Genomic DNA, 16,442 nt, shown 5'->3' with positions numbered 1-16,442 from the left:
AATGCCATTGAATAAAGATATTTATTAACTGGAGCTAAAAATAAAGAAAGAAAAAAGGAATTCGCAAATTGTTCTCTATTAAGAAAACATTTTATTTAGGAGTTCCTTATACTTTATTTTGTTACAGATTTATGTGCCTTTTAAAAATGAGCTAGCCTTATCAAGAAAATTCTCTTGTAATGGAATACAAAAATCTTCCTGTGAAATTTTGTTTTGCGATTAGGTTTTCTCCCCTGTGTTAGTAATGATTCCATGTTATTATTGTCAACCACTGGATGGGCATCATGATTATGGATAGTCACGTCCATGTATAAAGGAAAAGGGGTCTTGACAGAAATGATCCTCAACTCTTACCCACCTTGCAGGTATCTGTAAGAACCGCAAAGATACCTAGGGGGTAGGTTAGCACAGACTATAGCTCTATGTTCTTAATATTTCCAGAGGAGGCCAATTCTAATGCTTGTCAAATATCCCGTACACAATGGAAATGAGAATGTACCTAGCACAAGTTATCACATTTAATGCTAATTCAAGCATGAATACTGCTGATGGGCAAGAAAAGACATCTGAAATGTCTTTGAATATCAAAGAACATTCCATACCCGTTACATACGCATCTAAAAGGGCAGTTTCTCACAACTGATTTATTCTGCTATGAACATACATACAACCTCAGAATAAAAGCTAGTTGTTGAAAGAGAAGAATTCGTATTAGTTAAAAAAAAGTTATAATACCTGAAAATTAGGAGGGATAATAATTTTGCCAGCAGGAACCTGTAGAACAATCTTCTCTCCTTCAAACAGCCAGAGGTCCCACTTGGATTGATTGATCAGCAGGGCCCAGGGCAGAAGTTCTATCAACAAGGTTCTAACATGTGGCTTCCAGACCGACAGCTTCACTTGCATTGGGCTATCCCACTGACTCAGCTGTTCATTCCTGTTTCCAATACCACATCCAAGAGAGAAATATAATGACTTCAGTATTCATGAAATATGTTTAAGACACACAGTGCTCCTGTATGACACCTCTTTATACCAGAGCCATACAATGCTGAATTTGCATCCAGGAGAAACTTCTCATGCAATTACGTTCTAGATTATGAGTAATCTACAGAATACATTTACTTCACAATAAAAGGTCAGAATCCGACAGATCTATGCACATATCTTTTTTCCACAACACCTTTTTCGGTATCTAACATTTTTGTGAATGGTCATTTATTACTTAATATTGAGAAATGTTTGTAGAAGAAGATTGCTGGAGAGCATTACCTGTCACAATCTTTCTTATTATAGGGCCATATGGGTTGAAGGGACTTTTCTGGCCCGTAGAATTCATCAAGAATCTGATTAACTGTGCCTCCAGGGTGTATCTTAGTGGCTATTTGCTTAATGAGAGATGTTGAGATGGGAACGGCACAATGTGAAGGGTCTTCTTCTTCTCTAGGAAATGGAAAGAAAAAAGAAAAAAACAAAGATAAATATCAGGTTTCTAAAGTGGTCTACAATTTATTGAAAAGAATATAACTACAAATGTATTATAGTCCAATTTTTTTTGTGCAAGATTGAGTCAATTTTTGGTGATGTAGGGATTGCTGACACAGCGTATGGATGATCTGGGCCCTGGCGTCGCCTCTTATGCCCCCGTCCCCTCCCCAAACATGCTTGGGTGAGATCTCTATTCATCTCGTCTTCCATGGGAGAAATTATGCGTCAATTACATTTTCTGATGAACCCTCTTGTTTATTTCTAAGCTTAATGAAAGAGGCTTAATTTTATTTAAAACTATAGAAGAGAATAAGAGAACGCTAGGCAGGGTAATTCTAAAATAACATTCTCATAAGAAATCATACAAAAAAACTCTACCCTCTCTCTCCCCCTCAAGAGTACATAGTTACTTTTCTACTGAACTTCTCTGAGGAAAATATAAGAATTTTTTCAGTACCTTGCTTGAAATGTTAGGTGATGTACGAGGTCAGGTTCAATGTTTTGCAGCGGTTTTTCCTGTCCTTTTCCTGGAATAATTTGTGTTTCGCTCAATCCCAGGCTCCTTTTCTCCAAATGTATGATAATGGGGTCTGGAAGATGACTCCTCATGATAAAAAGAGGGCTGAACACAATCTATAAAAATAAAAGGACAGAAGAACTTTCATATTTGCTTTGTTGCAGTATTCCAGCTGTTTGATGCTGAAACAAACTTGTAATAAATCTTTTCCCTGGGTCACTCTGACCTTAATTTATTTCAGAACGGGAAAGGTCAGAGTCATATACCATATTTTAGGATTGGAAGGCACTCACCATTCGTTGTTGCACTTGAGAGTTGGGTTCTAAAGTCAAAACTGTGCACCAGACATAAATAATGGAACTGTTTGAAGATGGCACCTGCACATGAGATAGAAAAGGGTCCTATTAAATTCCTAGTTTACTAATTAATCAAAATAAGGCCTGGATAGAACATTGGTTTGGAGGATTAAAAAGTTTCAAGTTATAGAAAAAAAGCCATAAGAAAGAACAACTAAGCAAAAACAGAGTTCATTATGGCACAAAGTGAATGTGAAGTGTGTTAATGGGGCCAGTTCTTTCCATAAAGATGAAGGGACTTGTATGAGGAGAGGCTGATATACGACTGAGTGGGAGAATCAAAGACAGCATGTGTCCTTCATGGGAATGAAAGTGATGATGGTAGAGGCTGAAGAAAAGATAAAACGTAAGAGATCATCACAAAGATTCTTAAGTGGTCGGACACCTTTTACCTCCACCCCCACCCCCACCCAAAGCCCTGGTGCATCAGAACCTTTGTCAAGATATAACTCACCTCCACCTTGGAAGGGTAGCATCGTGGCTGTAAGAACTACTGGAATGGATATAGAGGTGTTGTGGGATGGGGAAGGGAACAGTTTGAACAGTGATATTCAAAAACTCTATATTATTTCAGATCTCCCCTCTTTTATAAATATTACCTTTTAATAAAAAGTGCTGTATTAAATAAAGAGCATAATGAGAAATTTTTAATTTTAAAGCTGCTCTAGTCTAGATCATACTACTTCTCATACCTGGATGACAATGCTGTACTCAGGGGCCCTGGATTCCAGGCACACGTCTCTTGACCAGTCTTCATCTCCTTTGGCCTTCACACACAACTCTGTCAGCTCACTGTTTTCTAGTATGTGTGAAGGCAATTTCTGTTTGGCTGTGAGGCAGTCAAAATGTTCTCGAACCACAGCTTGTCCATCTTGACCAATATAATGCTGAACGACTTTTAGTTCTATGCTGTGAGATAAGTAACTACAGATGATCTGTCTTCCACAGATGATAATCTAAGAGAATAAATAAATAAGGCTTTATCAATTCAGACTTCATGAGTTGGAAATATATAATCACTGAGTAATCTGTGTTGATTTTAATGGAAAGAAAATGAAGTCATTAGCTTATTTAGAGAGTATAAGAAGAAAAAGAGGCTTAGAAGGAGAAAGGGGATTTTGCTTTGGTCATGTTGAGTTTTCAGCATTCAAAGGAAAGACACATAGGCGGGGTCCATGCCCAGCTAGAAATACCGGTCATGTGCTGGAGAGTCAAGGTGGGGAAGAAGATAAAAGACTTGTGAAATAAAAGCCTTGCAAATGTATGCAGACAGAAGATAGTGTACCTGGAAAAGAGGGTAGAGGCTCAAACCCAGCAACTGACCTTCACTTCAGGGACTGCTTCTCAGGATGAGAAGCCAGAGAAGGGGCTGAAGAAGTGAAGGATGTGGTGGTGCATGAGGAGAAACTAGTGCTGCCGAAGCCACAGGACAAGAGACTGACCAAGAGGTGGTGGTCGACGGCATCACATTATGTAGCGGTCAAAAAGGATGGGGTCAAAAACAAGACGTCAGCTTTCATAGCTGAGAGGACAATTGCAATCAATCTATTCCCTGAAGCTGACATCCAAGGATTTAATGTATTCTTATGAGTAAGAGATCTTTGTATAAACTGATAATACAAACAACTTTTAACTCAGAAGCCTATTTTTTTATTTTTATTTTATACAGGTTTTTCCTTTAAAAAACACACAGGATTGTCCGTTAAACTCATGGATTATCCAAGTTCTCATCCAGGTAAGAGAATAGTTCATAGTAGGCATTAAGAACTATCTCTTAAATTGGTTGAAATTGAAAAGGTAATGTAAAATTCATTCTTATGAATACTTTTGGAAAGCAAATCCTTCTGTAATATGAATATTCACCATGGTTGGGGAAAATCGGACTTTCACATCTGGATTTCCTTATTTTTAACTTTTTTTTCAGATTATAAAATAGTAATAACTGCTATACATATAGTAAACTTATAGGTCTATGCATGTGATGGTTAATTTTATGTGTCAACTTGAATGGGCCATGGAGTGTACAGATATTTGGTCAGACATTCTGGGTGTGTCTGTGAGGGTGTTTCTGGATGAGATTAACATTTGAATTGCTAGACTGAGTAAAGCAGATTGCCCTTCCTAACACGGGTGGGCTTCATCCTGCCCACTGAAGGTCAGAAGAGAGTGAAGAGCCTGAGTGAAGAGGGAAACTTCTCCTGCCTGATTGCTTGAGCTGGTTCCTCCCCTGGCTTTTGGACACTGACTGAAACATCAGAACTTACATGCTGGGTCCCCTGGGGTTCTATAATAATTTGCAGACTGCAGGTCTTGGGACTTCTCAACCTCCATAATTATGTGAGCCAACTTATTATATATCTGTCCCTCTCCTTCTCTACATGCATACATACATATATATGTGTATAAATATATGTGTGTGTACACACACACAAACACATACTCTATTGGTTCTGTTTCAATGAAGAACCCTGACTAATACAAAGGATTTTCATAAATTAACTCTTTTAATTTCACAGCAACCTTATATAATAGGTGATAGTATGACTTCTCGTCTTAACAAGGAGAAAATGTAGGCACAGAAATGTTGAATAACTTAACTTGCCAATGTTACCCAGACTGGCCCAGAGCCTGTGTTGATAATCAACCTGGTAGTTCCAAATAGCTGGTCCCTCCTTCTCCCTTATTACTAAAATCCCTGATTTGGTTTAGGTCTCAAAAAATAGCAAAGTACTCAGGTAGTAAGGTGGACACCGCCCATGGCCCCTGGAGTATAAAATAATAAGGGTATATCATAAGGGTATAAAATAGTCCTGGTAATAATTCCTTTTGGGTTTAGGGGTGAACATGGAAGGGAAAGACTGCTAAAAGTCTCTGGGAAAGACTTTACTCCTCGATAATAAGGGAAACAGTTTGAGAAGAGAAAACCCTTCTTCTTTTCCATCATAGAAGATGTTATAAAAGGATATATACCGAGAGTGCCAAAAAAATGCATACAAGCGGACACTGGTCAACGTTGCTCAAGCAGTAGTTTGCCGTAATCAGAAGTGTCTGGATGCTGATGGTAACCACTTGGAGCACCTCTTGTAATTGAAAATGTGACTTGTATTCATCTTTTGTTATCACTATATATTGAGTATTACAATTTTAATAGTGTTTTCCTTTCTGGAAATGTGTATACACACCCTGTGTATATATATCCTTTTGTAGACATCTTGAAACCAGGAAGGCATCCTCAGAGGATGGCAGAGAAGCAGATGCAGGGTTGAGTTGCTTAATTAACCAACACCAAACCTGCTTTCTTCCTTCTTGTTATGTGAGATAATAAGTGTAAAATAGGAACAATAATAGTATCTGTCTCATTAACTTGCTATGAAGATTACAAAGCCTATTAATATTTTGTAACTTTAAGCTCAAAGCATCCTAACTGATAAATTCTCTTGTCATTAAGAATACTTTGCAGCCATCACTTTAAAAGAACTATTATTTATACAAGCATGAATAACTATTTATGAATTAACTATTTACTCAAAACAAACCTGCTAGATTGATAGACCAAAAATTAAGTCACTGTTGTTTCAACTTACATTATTTGAATAGTGAGGTTTAGCAATTTCTTCAACATTTATTTTCCAATTATCTATTCCTTTGAATTTTATTTAGAAGGAATACATATGTAAAACCAAGCTATGCTTAACTGTTACATTTCCCCTGGATACTCTGGTCATTACAGTTTTTTAAAACAATGTTTTCACAATAAAAAACATAAAACTCAATTGAACCATGAGTCCTAAATTAGCAGGCAAGCTTTTCTTTAGCATATATATATATATATATATACACATATACTAGGAGTTACCAGACACTTAACGATAACTCTTAGGATGCCACAGCATCGCCTAACTTTAAATCAGCATTTGAAAGCTGAGGCGGTATTTAACTCTGTTCTTCTGGATGTGTCCAGGCCTGGCAATGTGTGCACACTGCTCTTGATTCAGAACCTTTGGGCCCCATGAGATCTAGGAGATAATTTTGCTGTCTCTCACAGAAACCACAGAATCTCTGCAACCATCTGGGACTCACTTTGTTTAAAGACAGAAATCCTCTTGGTAGGTTTTTATAGTTTCATTTTCAACTAAAAAGCCTGTTAAATAGGCTTTCACATTTGATAAAAAGAAAACCTTCAAAAGTGGCCAGGGAGGGAAAGCTACTTAGATGAAGGAAAATCCAAAATGGCTATTTCTGGGAGTGATGTTCTTCATGGCTGCTCCCACGCAGGGTTCAGTGAGAGCCATGTCTGCTTTTCTTCAAGGTGGCAACACTTACAATGCCTTTATTTTGAAAATTATGGTTAGAATTTCAAGATTAATTTATCAGTTGAAGACAGCTACTTAATTTTTTTAATGTAGGGTTTCTCTGTAATACACATTTCCAGGTTTCACACTAATTCCCCTCCTTCCCCAAAGCCACAAAGATGTGTACTGAAGATTTCCACATATGATTTTACTTAGCAGGTTCCAGAACTCTTATTAGATCAGTGCCAAGAAGAATAGTGATATTAAGGAATAACTCCAGAGCACCAGATGCACTGGAAAATGATACCTTAGCCATGATTAAAAGTGTATGTATAAAGATACAAATATATATACACATACATACATTTAAGGTTTTAGAACAGTAAAGCTTTCTTCAATGAAGGGATGGGAAACATGGAAGCAAATATGTGTACACAACTAGCTGTATACTGTAAAGTTCCTGAGTAATTTTCTGTGGTCAATTTTCATTCAGTTGGGGAAATGAGAAGGGTACAGGAAAGGCAGGGTACAGATAATCAAAAACCTTTGTTCACTTGAGCTTTAGCCAATTTTCCATTGTCCAGGGGCATATTAATGTGGTTAAGGTACATCAGGGAGCTGCACACACTCACTCCCCTAAATGGGGCTTGGTAATTAGGCAGCGGTGGTTTATTGCAAATTCCCAGGCCCAGGTGGGGTAGAAGGAAAGAAGCCAAGATATGAGGGGAGCAGGCACCCACAAATCTCTTCTGGAAGCTTGGTTCTTATCTTCCCTTCTAACCTGGCTAATTGAGGAAATCCTGTGTCTCTGATGTACTTTAACCAGAGCTAACTGAATGTAGGCTAATCTACCCTGACAATAAAAAATTAAATACAATTGAAAAAGACATTGTAAATGTGTGTGTGTGTGTGTGTGTGTGTGTGTGTGTGTGTGTGNGGCTAATTGAGGAAATCCTGTGTCTCTGATGTACTTTAACCAGAGCTAACTGAATGTAGGCTAATCTACCCTGACAATAAAAAATTAAATACAATAATGAAGTGTGTGAAGTGTGTGTGTGTGTGTGTGTGTGTGTGTGTGTGTGTGTGTGTGTGTGCGCGCGCAAGTAGAGAGGAAGACAGGGGAGAAAGGAAGACAAGGAGGGGGAAAAGAGAAAGAGAGATGAGAAGCTAAAAAACACTGACTAGAAAGGTTTTTCACAACTTTGATACACGCAGCAGTTGGTCTGAAGTTGGCATAGTAGTCTGCTGAGATTTTCAATAATACCCAGGTTCAGTATCAATTATTTGCCATTTGCTTCATTCTAGGTTATATAAATTGCTGTTTCTGGGTTCCGCTTTTCACCACTCAGCAGCTAAGTTTTTTAAGTGGCCCTAACATAGAGCTCAATATCATCTGACTATAAGAAATGCTAACACTCAAAATATAAATTTGTGCATATGCCTTTCATGACAATGGGAATGTAAAATGGGTTTTCCCAGTTCCTTTCAGAGACGATGACGCTTCCTTTAAAAAGGTAAATGCAACATGAGGGCTGTTTATGCTTCCATTATTGCTGTCCAAATAGTCCTTTTCTATTTGGCTAGATTCTACCCAACCCCTTTACCTATTATAAATAGGGTAGAAACAGAGAAAAGTGTGAGAGGCAGTTCCCACAGGAAGAATTATTAATATTCAACAGTACAAATAACATTTGGAAAAATCCTGAATTGTGATTTGGCACCAGACGTCTTAAAATCTGTATATTTGACATTAACAGGGAGGATGATTAAAAGAATTCCTTCAACTTGCTATGAATGGAAATGTTTTTGTTAGTACTGATTTGAACCCATATTTACATTAAGATTTTTTAAAAAAGCTAATGGTTTGAAGACCTCAGAAAGTCAGCAGAAGTTTTGGGACAAATATGTATTTAATTATTTTAAAGATTAGTGTAGCCCTAACAAAAATCTAGTGAGACAAAACAATGAATTTTGGTTAAGGAATAAAATACATCGTTTTACTCTGGGAATATGCACGAAGCACCTCAAAAGTATTCATACCCTTTGCTCAGGTAATTAAATTATACAGCAAATTATATTAAGGACAGACTCAGAAATATGGACATCTTATACATAAAGATATTATATACATAAAGATATACATAAAGAACTTATACATAAAGATATTATTTAAGGCTTTATTATGGTGACAAATGGGAAATTATCTAGAAATCCAACAGCAAGAGAATGTCTAAAAATGTTTCAATATACCATATGGTAAATTATTATGCAACCATAAAAGAAAAATTTCAGGAACTTTACATAACATGAGAAGACAAGCATTGTAACATGTAAAGTGAGAATGATCTGAAAAACTGGTATTACAATCAGATCTCAAGTTGATTAAAAATATTTGCATAGAACAAAAGAGTAGAGAAAAATACGTCAAAGTAATAATATTGGTAGAATTATGTGTAATTTTAATTTTCTTCATTAGACTTTTCTGTGTTTTCAGAAATATTTTATAATAGTTCACATAAAAATAACAACAATGAACTAATATTCATTGGGTGCTTTCTTTTACAAAAGGAATATAAAGCATGGAAAGGTTACAAAATTTACCTAAGATCATATAAGTAATAAATACTAGTGTTGGGAAGTCTTTCACAAACAGAAAGAAAAAAAAATAGGTAACATTTTGTGAGAATTTTTCAAAAATGTATTTTTCATGACCAACCTTTTTGACATATGGTGTACTATTGCAATCTGAAATACCTGTTTAGGGACATTATATATATTAATTTATCCCAGAAATTTAATATCAGTTCTTGAAATATGTAATATCTATGCAAAAATGAGGTACTATTATAGTAACACAAAACAAATCCAACTGGTGTTACTTATGCTTAGGAATATTTCAGTATTGTACTGTAACTAAAGTTTATCGGGGTTATGACAGTGCACCAGGCACATTAAAAGCACTTTACATACACAAACTCATTTAATCCTCACACTAACTTCGTGAGGAAGGCACTATTATTACCCCCACTTTACAGATGAGGAAAGTGATTGGCAAAAGTTAAATAACGTGCTGAATATCACACTGCTAGCAAGGGCATAGAGCCAGTTGCCTACGACCTTAAAACTATTAGGACATACCATGAAAACGAAATCTTCATGGTAGGATCTTGCCATTCCACTAATTGGTAAATTTTCTAGCAACCACATGCAAAAGAGTTGAATGTGCTGGGAAAGTTTAGACCAGAGTTATGGTTCTCAAAGTGTGGCCCCTGGACCAGTAGCATCAGAATCAACTGAGAGCTCGTTAGAAATAAAAATTATCGCGTCACACTCAAAACCTATTTAATCTGGTGCTCTGGGTGCTGAAACTCAGAAATCTATGTTTTGACAAGCCATCTGGAGGATTCTCTAATATACTTTTTTAAAAAATTAGTGTCAGGTGTACAAAACAACATAGCTATTAGACATTTATTTACCTGACAAAGTGATAAACCCAGTAAGTCTATTATCCATCTGACACTGTACATAATTATTATAGTATTATTGAGTATATTCCCTATGCTGTACTTTATATCCCCATGACTATTTTTTTAATTATAGCTGACATTCAGTATTATTTTATATTAGTTTCAGGTGTACAGCGTATTGGTTAGACATTTATATAATTAATGAAGTGATCCCCCCAATAAGTCTACTACCCATATGACATATACATATGTTTTTACAATACTTTTGACTATATTCCCTATAAACTACAATACTCTTCAGTTTGAGAACCACTAGCCTAGCCAGAAGGAAGCTAAGGGAAAATTTTCTAGCTTCCCTCGCGTTTTGGAAGGGCTATAATACATAGGGGAGGTAACCTGTGGAGTCCTCACAACAGCTGCTGTGTGATGGTTGTGTGTACACCTCACAAGTTCTGAGGAATGGCAAAACGGCTGAATGGTGACCAATTGTGGCTCAAAATTAGAAAACAATTTCATTAGTAGCTGGAAGTAACCAACAATGGAAAGAGCTGCTGTGTGAGGGGATGAGTCTCTTGTCATCTAGAGTATTCAAACAGACGCTGAATTGTCATTTCTCAGGCACGCTGGTGAATGAAAGGGTAGACAGGCCTTCTTGAAAGACCATTAGTGACAGAATCAGAAACCAGTGTGTTTTAATTAGGCAGATATTTGTTGAGAGCATGTCCATGGAAGAGCGTTCTGAGCACAGCTGGCAGGCAGTGACACTTCTTGTTCTTCTGACTTCCTAGCTCAAAGCTCACACTAGTCAGGCGGGCCCCCTTATGAATCTTTGAGACCCATCTATCTGTATTTATTTCTTTATTTATGCTATACTGCCTGCTTGAATGCCCTCGCTTATTCAAAGTTCTACATGCTTTCCAAAGCCCAGCTCAAGTCAGATCTTCTTAACGAAACCTCTAAATTACCTTCACACTTACTGTTAGTTGTATACATTGTTGGGTTTATATAAATTTGCAATTTAAGAGCCAAGATTTGTGTGTCACATACTTAATGCCTTTCATTTTACCCAGTCCAACCGTAGGCAATCAATAAATACTTAAAAAATGGTCAAGTGACTGGGAAGACTCCTCCATGCTTCTTTTCTGAGACTACTCTGTTATAGTTCTTGTTTCACCTGTGCTGCCCACAATGATGAGAACGTGAGGTCCAGCTCCGTCATTAATGCGGATCAAGAATGTATATGCTATGGGTCCTACACACCAGCTGCTTCCCGCTTACCCCGGCATACAGTAATGGAGTAGCCCCTGCTGCTTGCCATGGAAAGCCCCCTTTTCCTTTTCCAGGCACCGAGTGCTGTTTCTATCATGTCCTCAGTTCACATAAGTTCTGGATAGGCTGTTACAATCCAGATGCAGATGTATGTTAAAACTCTTATGACACATCTAGTTATCATGTGTGCAGTGAAACCAGTTTTCAGATTTTAATACTTCCTTTTTTTCTTTCTACTCTTGTCATATGCTCCACGCTTGAAAAACATCTTTTAAAAACCACATTTTCACATCTTAAGAACACAAAAAAAGTGTCAGATACTTTTTTTCCCTTTGCAGTCTTAGAACTTCAAAAACAGCCAAAAGGAAGTTTTATAAAATACGTAAAAATATGTGCTGAGAGCTGAGGTTTTATATGCCAAGAGTTAGACTGTAGTGAATTTTTACTGCAGTTAATATTAACTCCTAGGGAAAGAAAGCTTGCTGGGGACCCAGGCCCACTCAGTCATGGGCGAGCATCACAACACTTTCTTCCAGATTATTCTTACACAAATGAGAACCAACTCCTGGTTATCCATTGTTGGGTTATCCAGTCTCCACCACTTTTTCCTTCTTTTCCTTCTCAATAAAGGCCTTTTGGCCATTTCACAGCTCATTAGCACCTCCACCAGAAGGTAGGTGGTGACAGGAAGAAGAGGTGAAACTAAAAATCAGTAAATTTTACTGCTCGTTAGCAGCTCTTGTAAAAGACACAGGACAAGGGGTCTGAAGCCATTATCATCATCATTAGGCTCATCAACAAGCACTTATTAAGTGCTCAGGTGCATGGCCGTAGTAGGCCTAACTAGGCACGCCACTGTGATTCTTTTTTATTATGAATCATTTTCATTTCTTTAAGTTTCCCTTCCATTGATTACATCAAATAATTAAGAGCCGTCTGGGCCATAAACACAAAGGAACTTACCTGTTTTTGCACTCCACTGAGTTGCTGAACCTTGATGATGAGTGAAGCAGTTCGACCCTTGTACTGAATAGTTCTAATAAAAGTCCCGGCATGGTCCACACTGATGGGCTCTGACCAACGCCAATTGCCCCAACCTTCAATACAGATGTGCAACAGCTGGAGGGAAAAACAATAATCGTCATAATGCCAAAAGTGCCAACAAAAATCTAGTCCTAAAATGAAAGTCTCCTTGCTGGAAAACCTCCCTATTTGTAATATTTAGCATCTGTTTTCTTTCTAACCTGCATTATTCATCCACTTCCAGCTTATTCAACCAAGCTAAGAATAGCAAATATGCCACATAGAGTCAATGTGGTTTTCCAGATCACATTTTAAACCTTCTTAAAAGTAATTGTCCTATCAAATGGTAATAGGCCTGTTGAACATTTGAGAAAAGATCATTTCATTCATCTGGAGGACAAGAAGGTTGAAATGTGAGATCAAAGAAACTTGGTCTTGGCTGATAGTTTATTCCTTCTTATGGCTAGACAGTAATTAAAGCTAAATTTGGTTTGTGGCATTATTTCTGACCCTCAATTGCCAGTCCTTATTTTTTCTTTTGATAAAGAACAAAACAGCAATTTGAGGATGCAGTACATTTAATGTACTCTCCTTGAGACCACATATATCAAATTAGAAATACCTTCAACATTTTGAATGTATAAGAGACAATGTCTTTGTTTTATTTTTTTCTAGTATGTGTTTATTGTAACTTTTGCCAACAGAGTCTCCTGATTCACATTCATATTTACTCATATAGTATTGCCGCTTTTGATAGTATTTAGATTTCTTTCATGGTCATCAAATATTTTCTACTTCCACTCCTACCCACTAGCTAGCCGCAACTAAGAAAAATCAGTGTAACTGAACAAGTATTGCAAAATAACATAATAATTGCTGCGTCTTTCGGATGCACGTTTAAATGAAAATAAACAATATTCTATATGATTACTAAGTATAAGGCAATAAAACTGACATTTTAGGAAAAACATTTATGATACACACACTTAATATTTTCCTTCATATCATGTATAATTTTTCAAAAGAACTAACTAATCGCTAATTGCATGAAACATTTTCCCAATTAATAGAATGAATAAAAATTTGAAAACATCCTATATGAGTTATCATAATCAACCCTTAAAATAAATACATTAAGGATTTACATGGGAATTGACATAATAATAAAAGTGTTTTGATGAAAAGATTATTTTTTAGTTTTAGCATTAGGAGGAGCCCTTATAAAGTGCTTAAATTAAAAAAATTCCCAAGGTCGTCGGTCATCACAATATGATTTTACGTGGAAAATTAAGGGGAGGGCTTTTATATGTATATCTTCATAAAATATTAAAAATAATCTCCTAACTCATCTCTCTGCTTTTAATATGCCCCCACTCCAGTTCTTCCTCCACACAACCACCAGTGATCCTGTGAAATCAAAGGCTACTGCCATTCAGACGACTTCTAAAAAACAAACAAACAGAAGGCTAACAGCTAAAAAACAAAAAAACAAAAACCACCCTGGACAGCAAATCCCTTCAAGGAAAATTTGGTCTTATATGTACTCTACAACATAAAAGTACCAAAGAGTCTTTGATGTTTAAATATTAGTTACCGGAAAAAAAAAAAAAACGAAAAGAAAAACAATAGTGGTGTTTGGAACCACTTCAGTTTTTTTGTAGCAGCAATTGGGAATAAAGCTCAGGGCACACACAGAACTAAAAGAAACAAGAAAGTTGTTTTCTTTGGAGAGACTAGTAGCTGGAAATGACAAAAAAATAATAAGACAAGGTACTTAAGGTCAAGTTCAGATATATTTTTCCTGCAAATTCCATAGCCTCTAAAGAAACTTTAATGTACACAATGTAAATTTAATTGAGGAGTGTTCACATTTGCATATGAGCTCAACTTTAGGTAGCTGCTCACTCTGTGTACACAGGTTTTAATGACTGAATGTCACCAAGGAATATGCTGTCAGGTTTCGCTTGGCAGCTATTTGTTTTCAAATTGTTGGCGCAGATATTTTCTTTGAATTACAAAAATTCAGATATATTTGGATTTAGTTCACACAGAAAAGTTAAGTGGGAGAAAAACATAACACTTCTCCCACATGCATCACCAGTAGAATATTTGTAATGTTTGGTCTACTGTTAAAAAGCATCTAAATATCATTGGCAATTAGATGTATATAATTTATTAGGAAGGGAATTATACTCCTTAGAGAAGAAAGCTACAAAAAGGAATTCAGGGGGAGTCCCGCCTTACTTTAGTCCTCCTTCTTGTCGTGTAATTGATTGGGGTCCTAGACAACAGAGTTCAGATGCCCAATGACATCAAGTGAAGGTGGGAAGTTCTGTTCTTGTTGGACTGACTCACTAAATTTCACTACTACAGGAGATGAAAAGTCTCTATTTAATAACAAATACTCATACATATATTTTTATGTCTCTGCCGAAGGAACTTTAAAATCACACATAAAAATTTGAAATTTGTGTTAGACTACCTGATCTTAATGAGATTTCCTTCAATCATTCATTCAATACATTTTTATTACTCAGGTAGTATTGGATTGTTGGAAAAGTCATGACGTATTTTTTCTGTTTTTCATTGCAAAAATGCGTCATGACTTTTCCGACAACCCAATATAAGGAAGGCAATACGCTAGGCACTATGGAGGAAGTAAAAAGGAAGAGCTCAAGGAGCTTAAGATCTTATAGGGAAAATAAGGCAGGCATAAATAACTAACAAGAGGCATTAGGAGAGGTACAAAATGATACAGGGGTCTAGAGAAGGGAGGACTTGTTCTAGGCTGCTGTGATTAGAAGAGCTTCATGAAGCAATTGGGTCTCAGAGTTTGGGTAGTATTTCAACTAGCAAAGATGACAGTCCATTTCTGAGCCAAAGGGACAATCTGGGATATGAAAGAAGATATTCTTGGGGAAAAGTCAATAGCCTTGACTGGATGGAGTAAAGGGAGCATGAAAACAGGAATGAGAAATAAGGTCAGACAGATCTAGATTGTGGTCAGCACTGATTTACTTAGCTAAGGAATTGGTGTTTTATTAAAAAATTAGTGTGTAGATTTATACACACTATAAGTATACACACTATAAGTATGTGAGCAATGTGTTGAAAGGATGGTAAGAGTGGGGTGTGGAGGTAAGAGGACAATTGCAATAGTCAGGATGAGAAGCAGTGTGGGCCAGAAACATGGGAGGGAAGAAGCCGTGGGCTTGGCAAAATGACCACTGTCCTTTTGCCTATAGTCCAAGGTATTTTTATGTTTTCTTATCAATTTGGACATTTTCTTTCCCCTTTTTTCTATTAAAGTTCCCTTACTGACTTACTTCCTTCACCATCTTTTCTATTCGGGCTTTTCATTCTCTTTTGCCTACTTAGTCAGTGTCTAATATTTTCCATTGGGAAAAAAAATCAAATAGGAACCACTGTTGTTTGAACTTTTCAATGGAAACTGAAACTAAGCAATAAGACAAGTTGTATAGTGGCCGCACTCGTTGGAAGGTCCCAAGGGGCTACACTTTCTTTTTTTCCAATAGACCCTCCCCCTCCCCCACACTCTCCGAACCCCGCCCCCCAGTGCTGTGCTGGCAACCAGGCTAAATTCAGTTTTTCCACTGAAGACCTCAAACAGGAGTATATACAGATTTCCACTCATTTTTTTTAATATAAAATCAAACTAAAAACTGAATTACTGGTCAGGGGACAGGGGCCAGCTTTCAGGACCACCCACAATCACGTCCAAAGGGAGAATTCCTGTATTGACAGATTACAGAGGAAAGAAAAACAAGATAAAATGTACAAAATCAAGGAAAACAGGGCATACCAAGGAAGAGAAAGAGAAAAGGGATAGTTAAACACATTTTAAAATTGTATCTTAATGGTAAATGAAGGTACCAGATACTTTTCTGTGAACTTTATTCCACTATTCATTTAAAAACTGTTATCAAGATTATTTCTGTCAGTCAGAGAAAGACAAATATCATATGATCTCACTTATACGTGGATTCTAAGGAGCTGAATGGATGGGAGA

General features: G+C 36.7%; 1 protein-coding gene across 5 annotated transcripts in view; it reads right to left on the bottom strand.

The window, feature by feature from the left end:
• VPS13B (vacuolar protein sorting 13 homolog B) overlaps window positions 1-16,442 on the bottom strand; it is an 810,211-nt gene that overhangs the window by 48,004 nt on the left and 745,765 nt on the right. For all 5 annotated transcript variants that reach the window (XM_019642536.1, XM_019642534.1, XM_019642538.1 and 2 more), the window contains exons 44-49: window positions 12,353-12,508; window positions 3,054-3,317; window positions 2,299-2,382; window positions 1,946-2,121; window positions 1,273-1,443; window positions 736-937 (exon numbers count right to left, since the gene is read on the bottom strand). In XM_019642536.1, the coding sequence (XP_019498081.1) occupies window positions 736-937; window positions 1,273-1,443; window positions 1,946-2,121; window positions 2,299-2,382; window positions 3,054-3,317; window positions 12,353-12,508 (1,053 nt within the window). The remainder of the gene's footprint in view (window positions 1-735; window positions 938-1,272; window positions 1,444-1,945; window positions 2,122-2,298; window positions 2,383-3,053; window positions 3,318-12,352; window positions 12,509-16,442) is intronic.

This window comes from Hipposideros armiger, unplaced genomic scaffold, assembly GCF_001890085.2.
Source record: "Hipposideros armiger isolate ML-2016 unplaced genomic scaffold, ASM189008v1 scaffold_70, whole genome shotgun sequence".
NCBI classification, from domain to species: Eukaryota; Metazoa; Chordata; class Mammalia; order Chiroptera; family Hipposideridae; genus Hipposideros; species Hipposideros armiger.
This window is presented reverse-complemented; position numbering and strand designations above follow the sequence as displayed.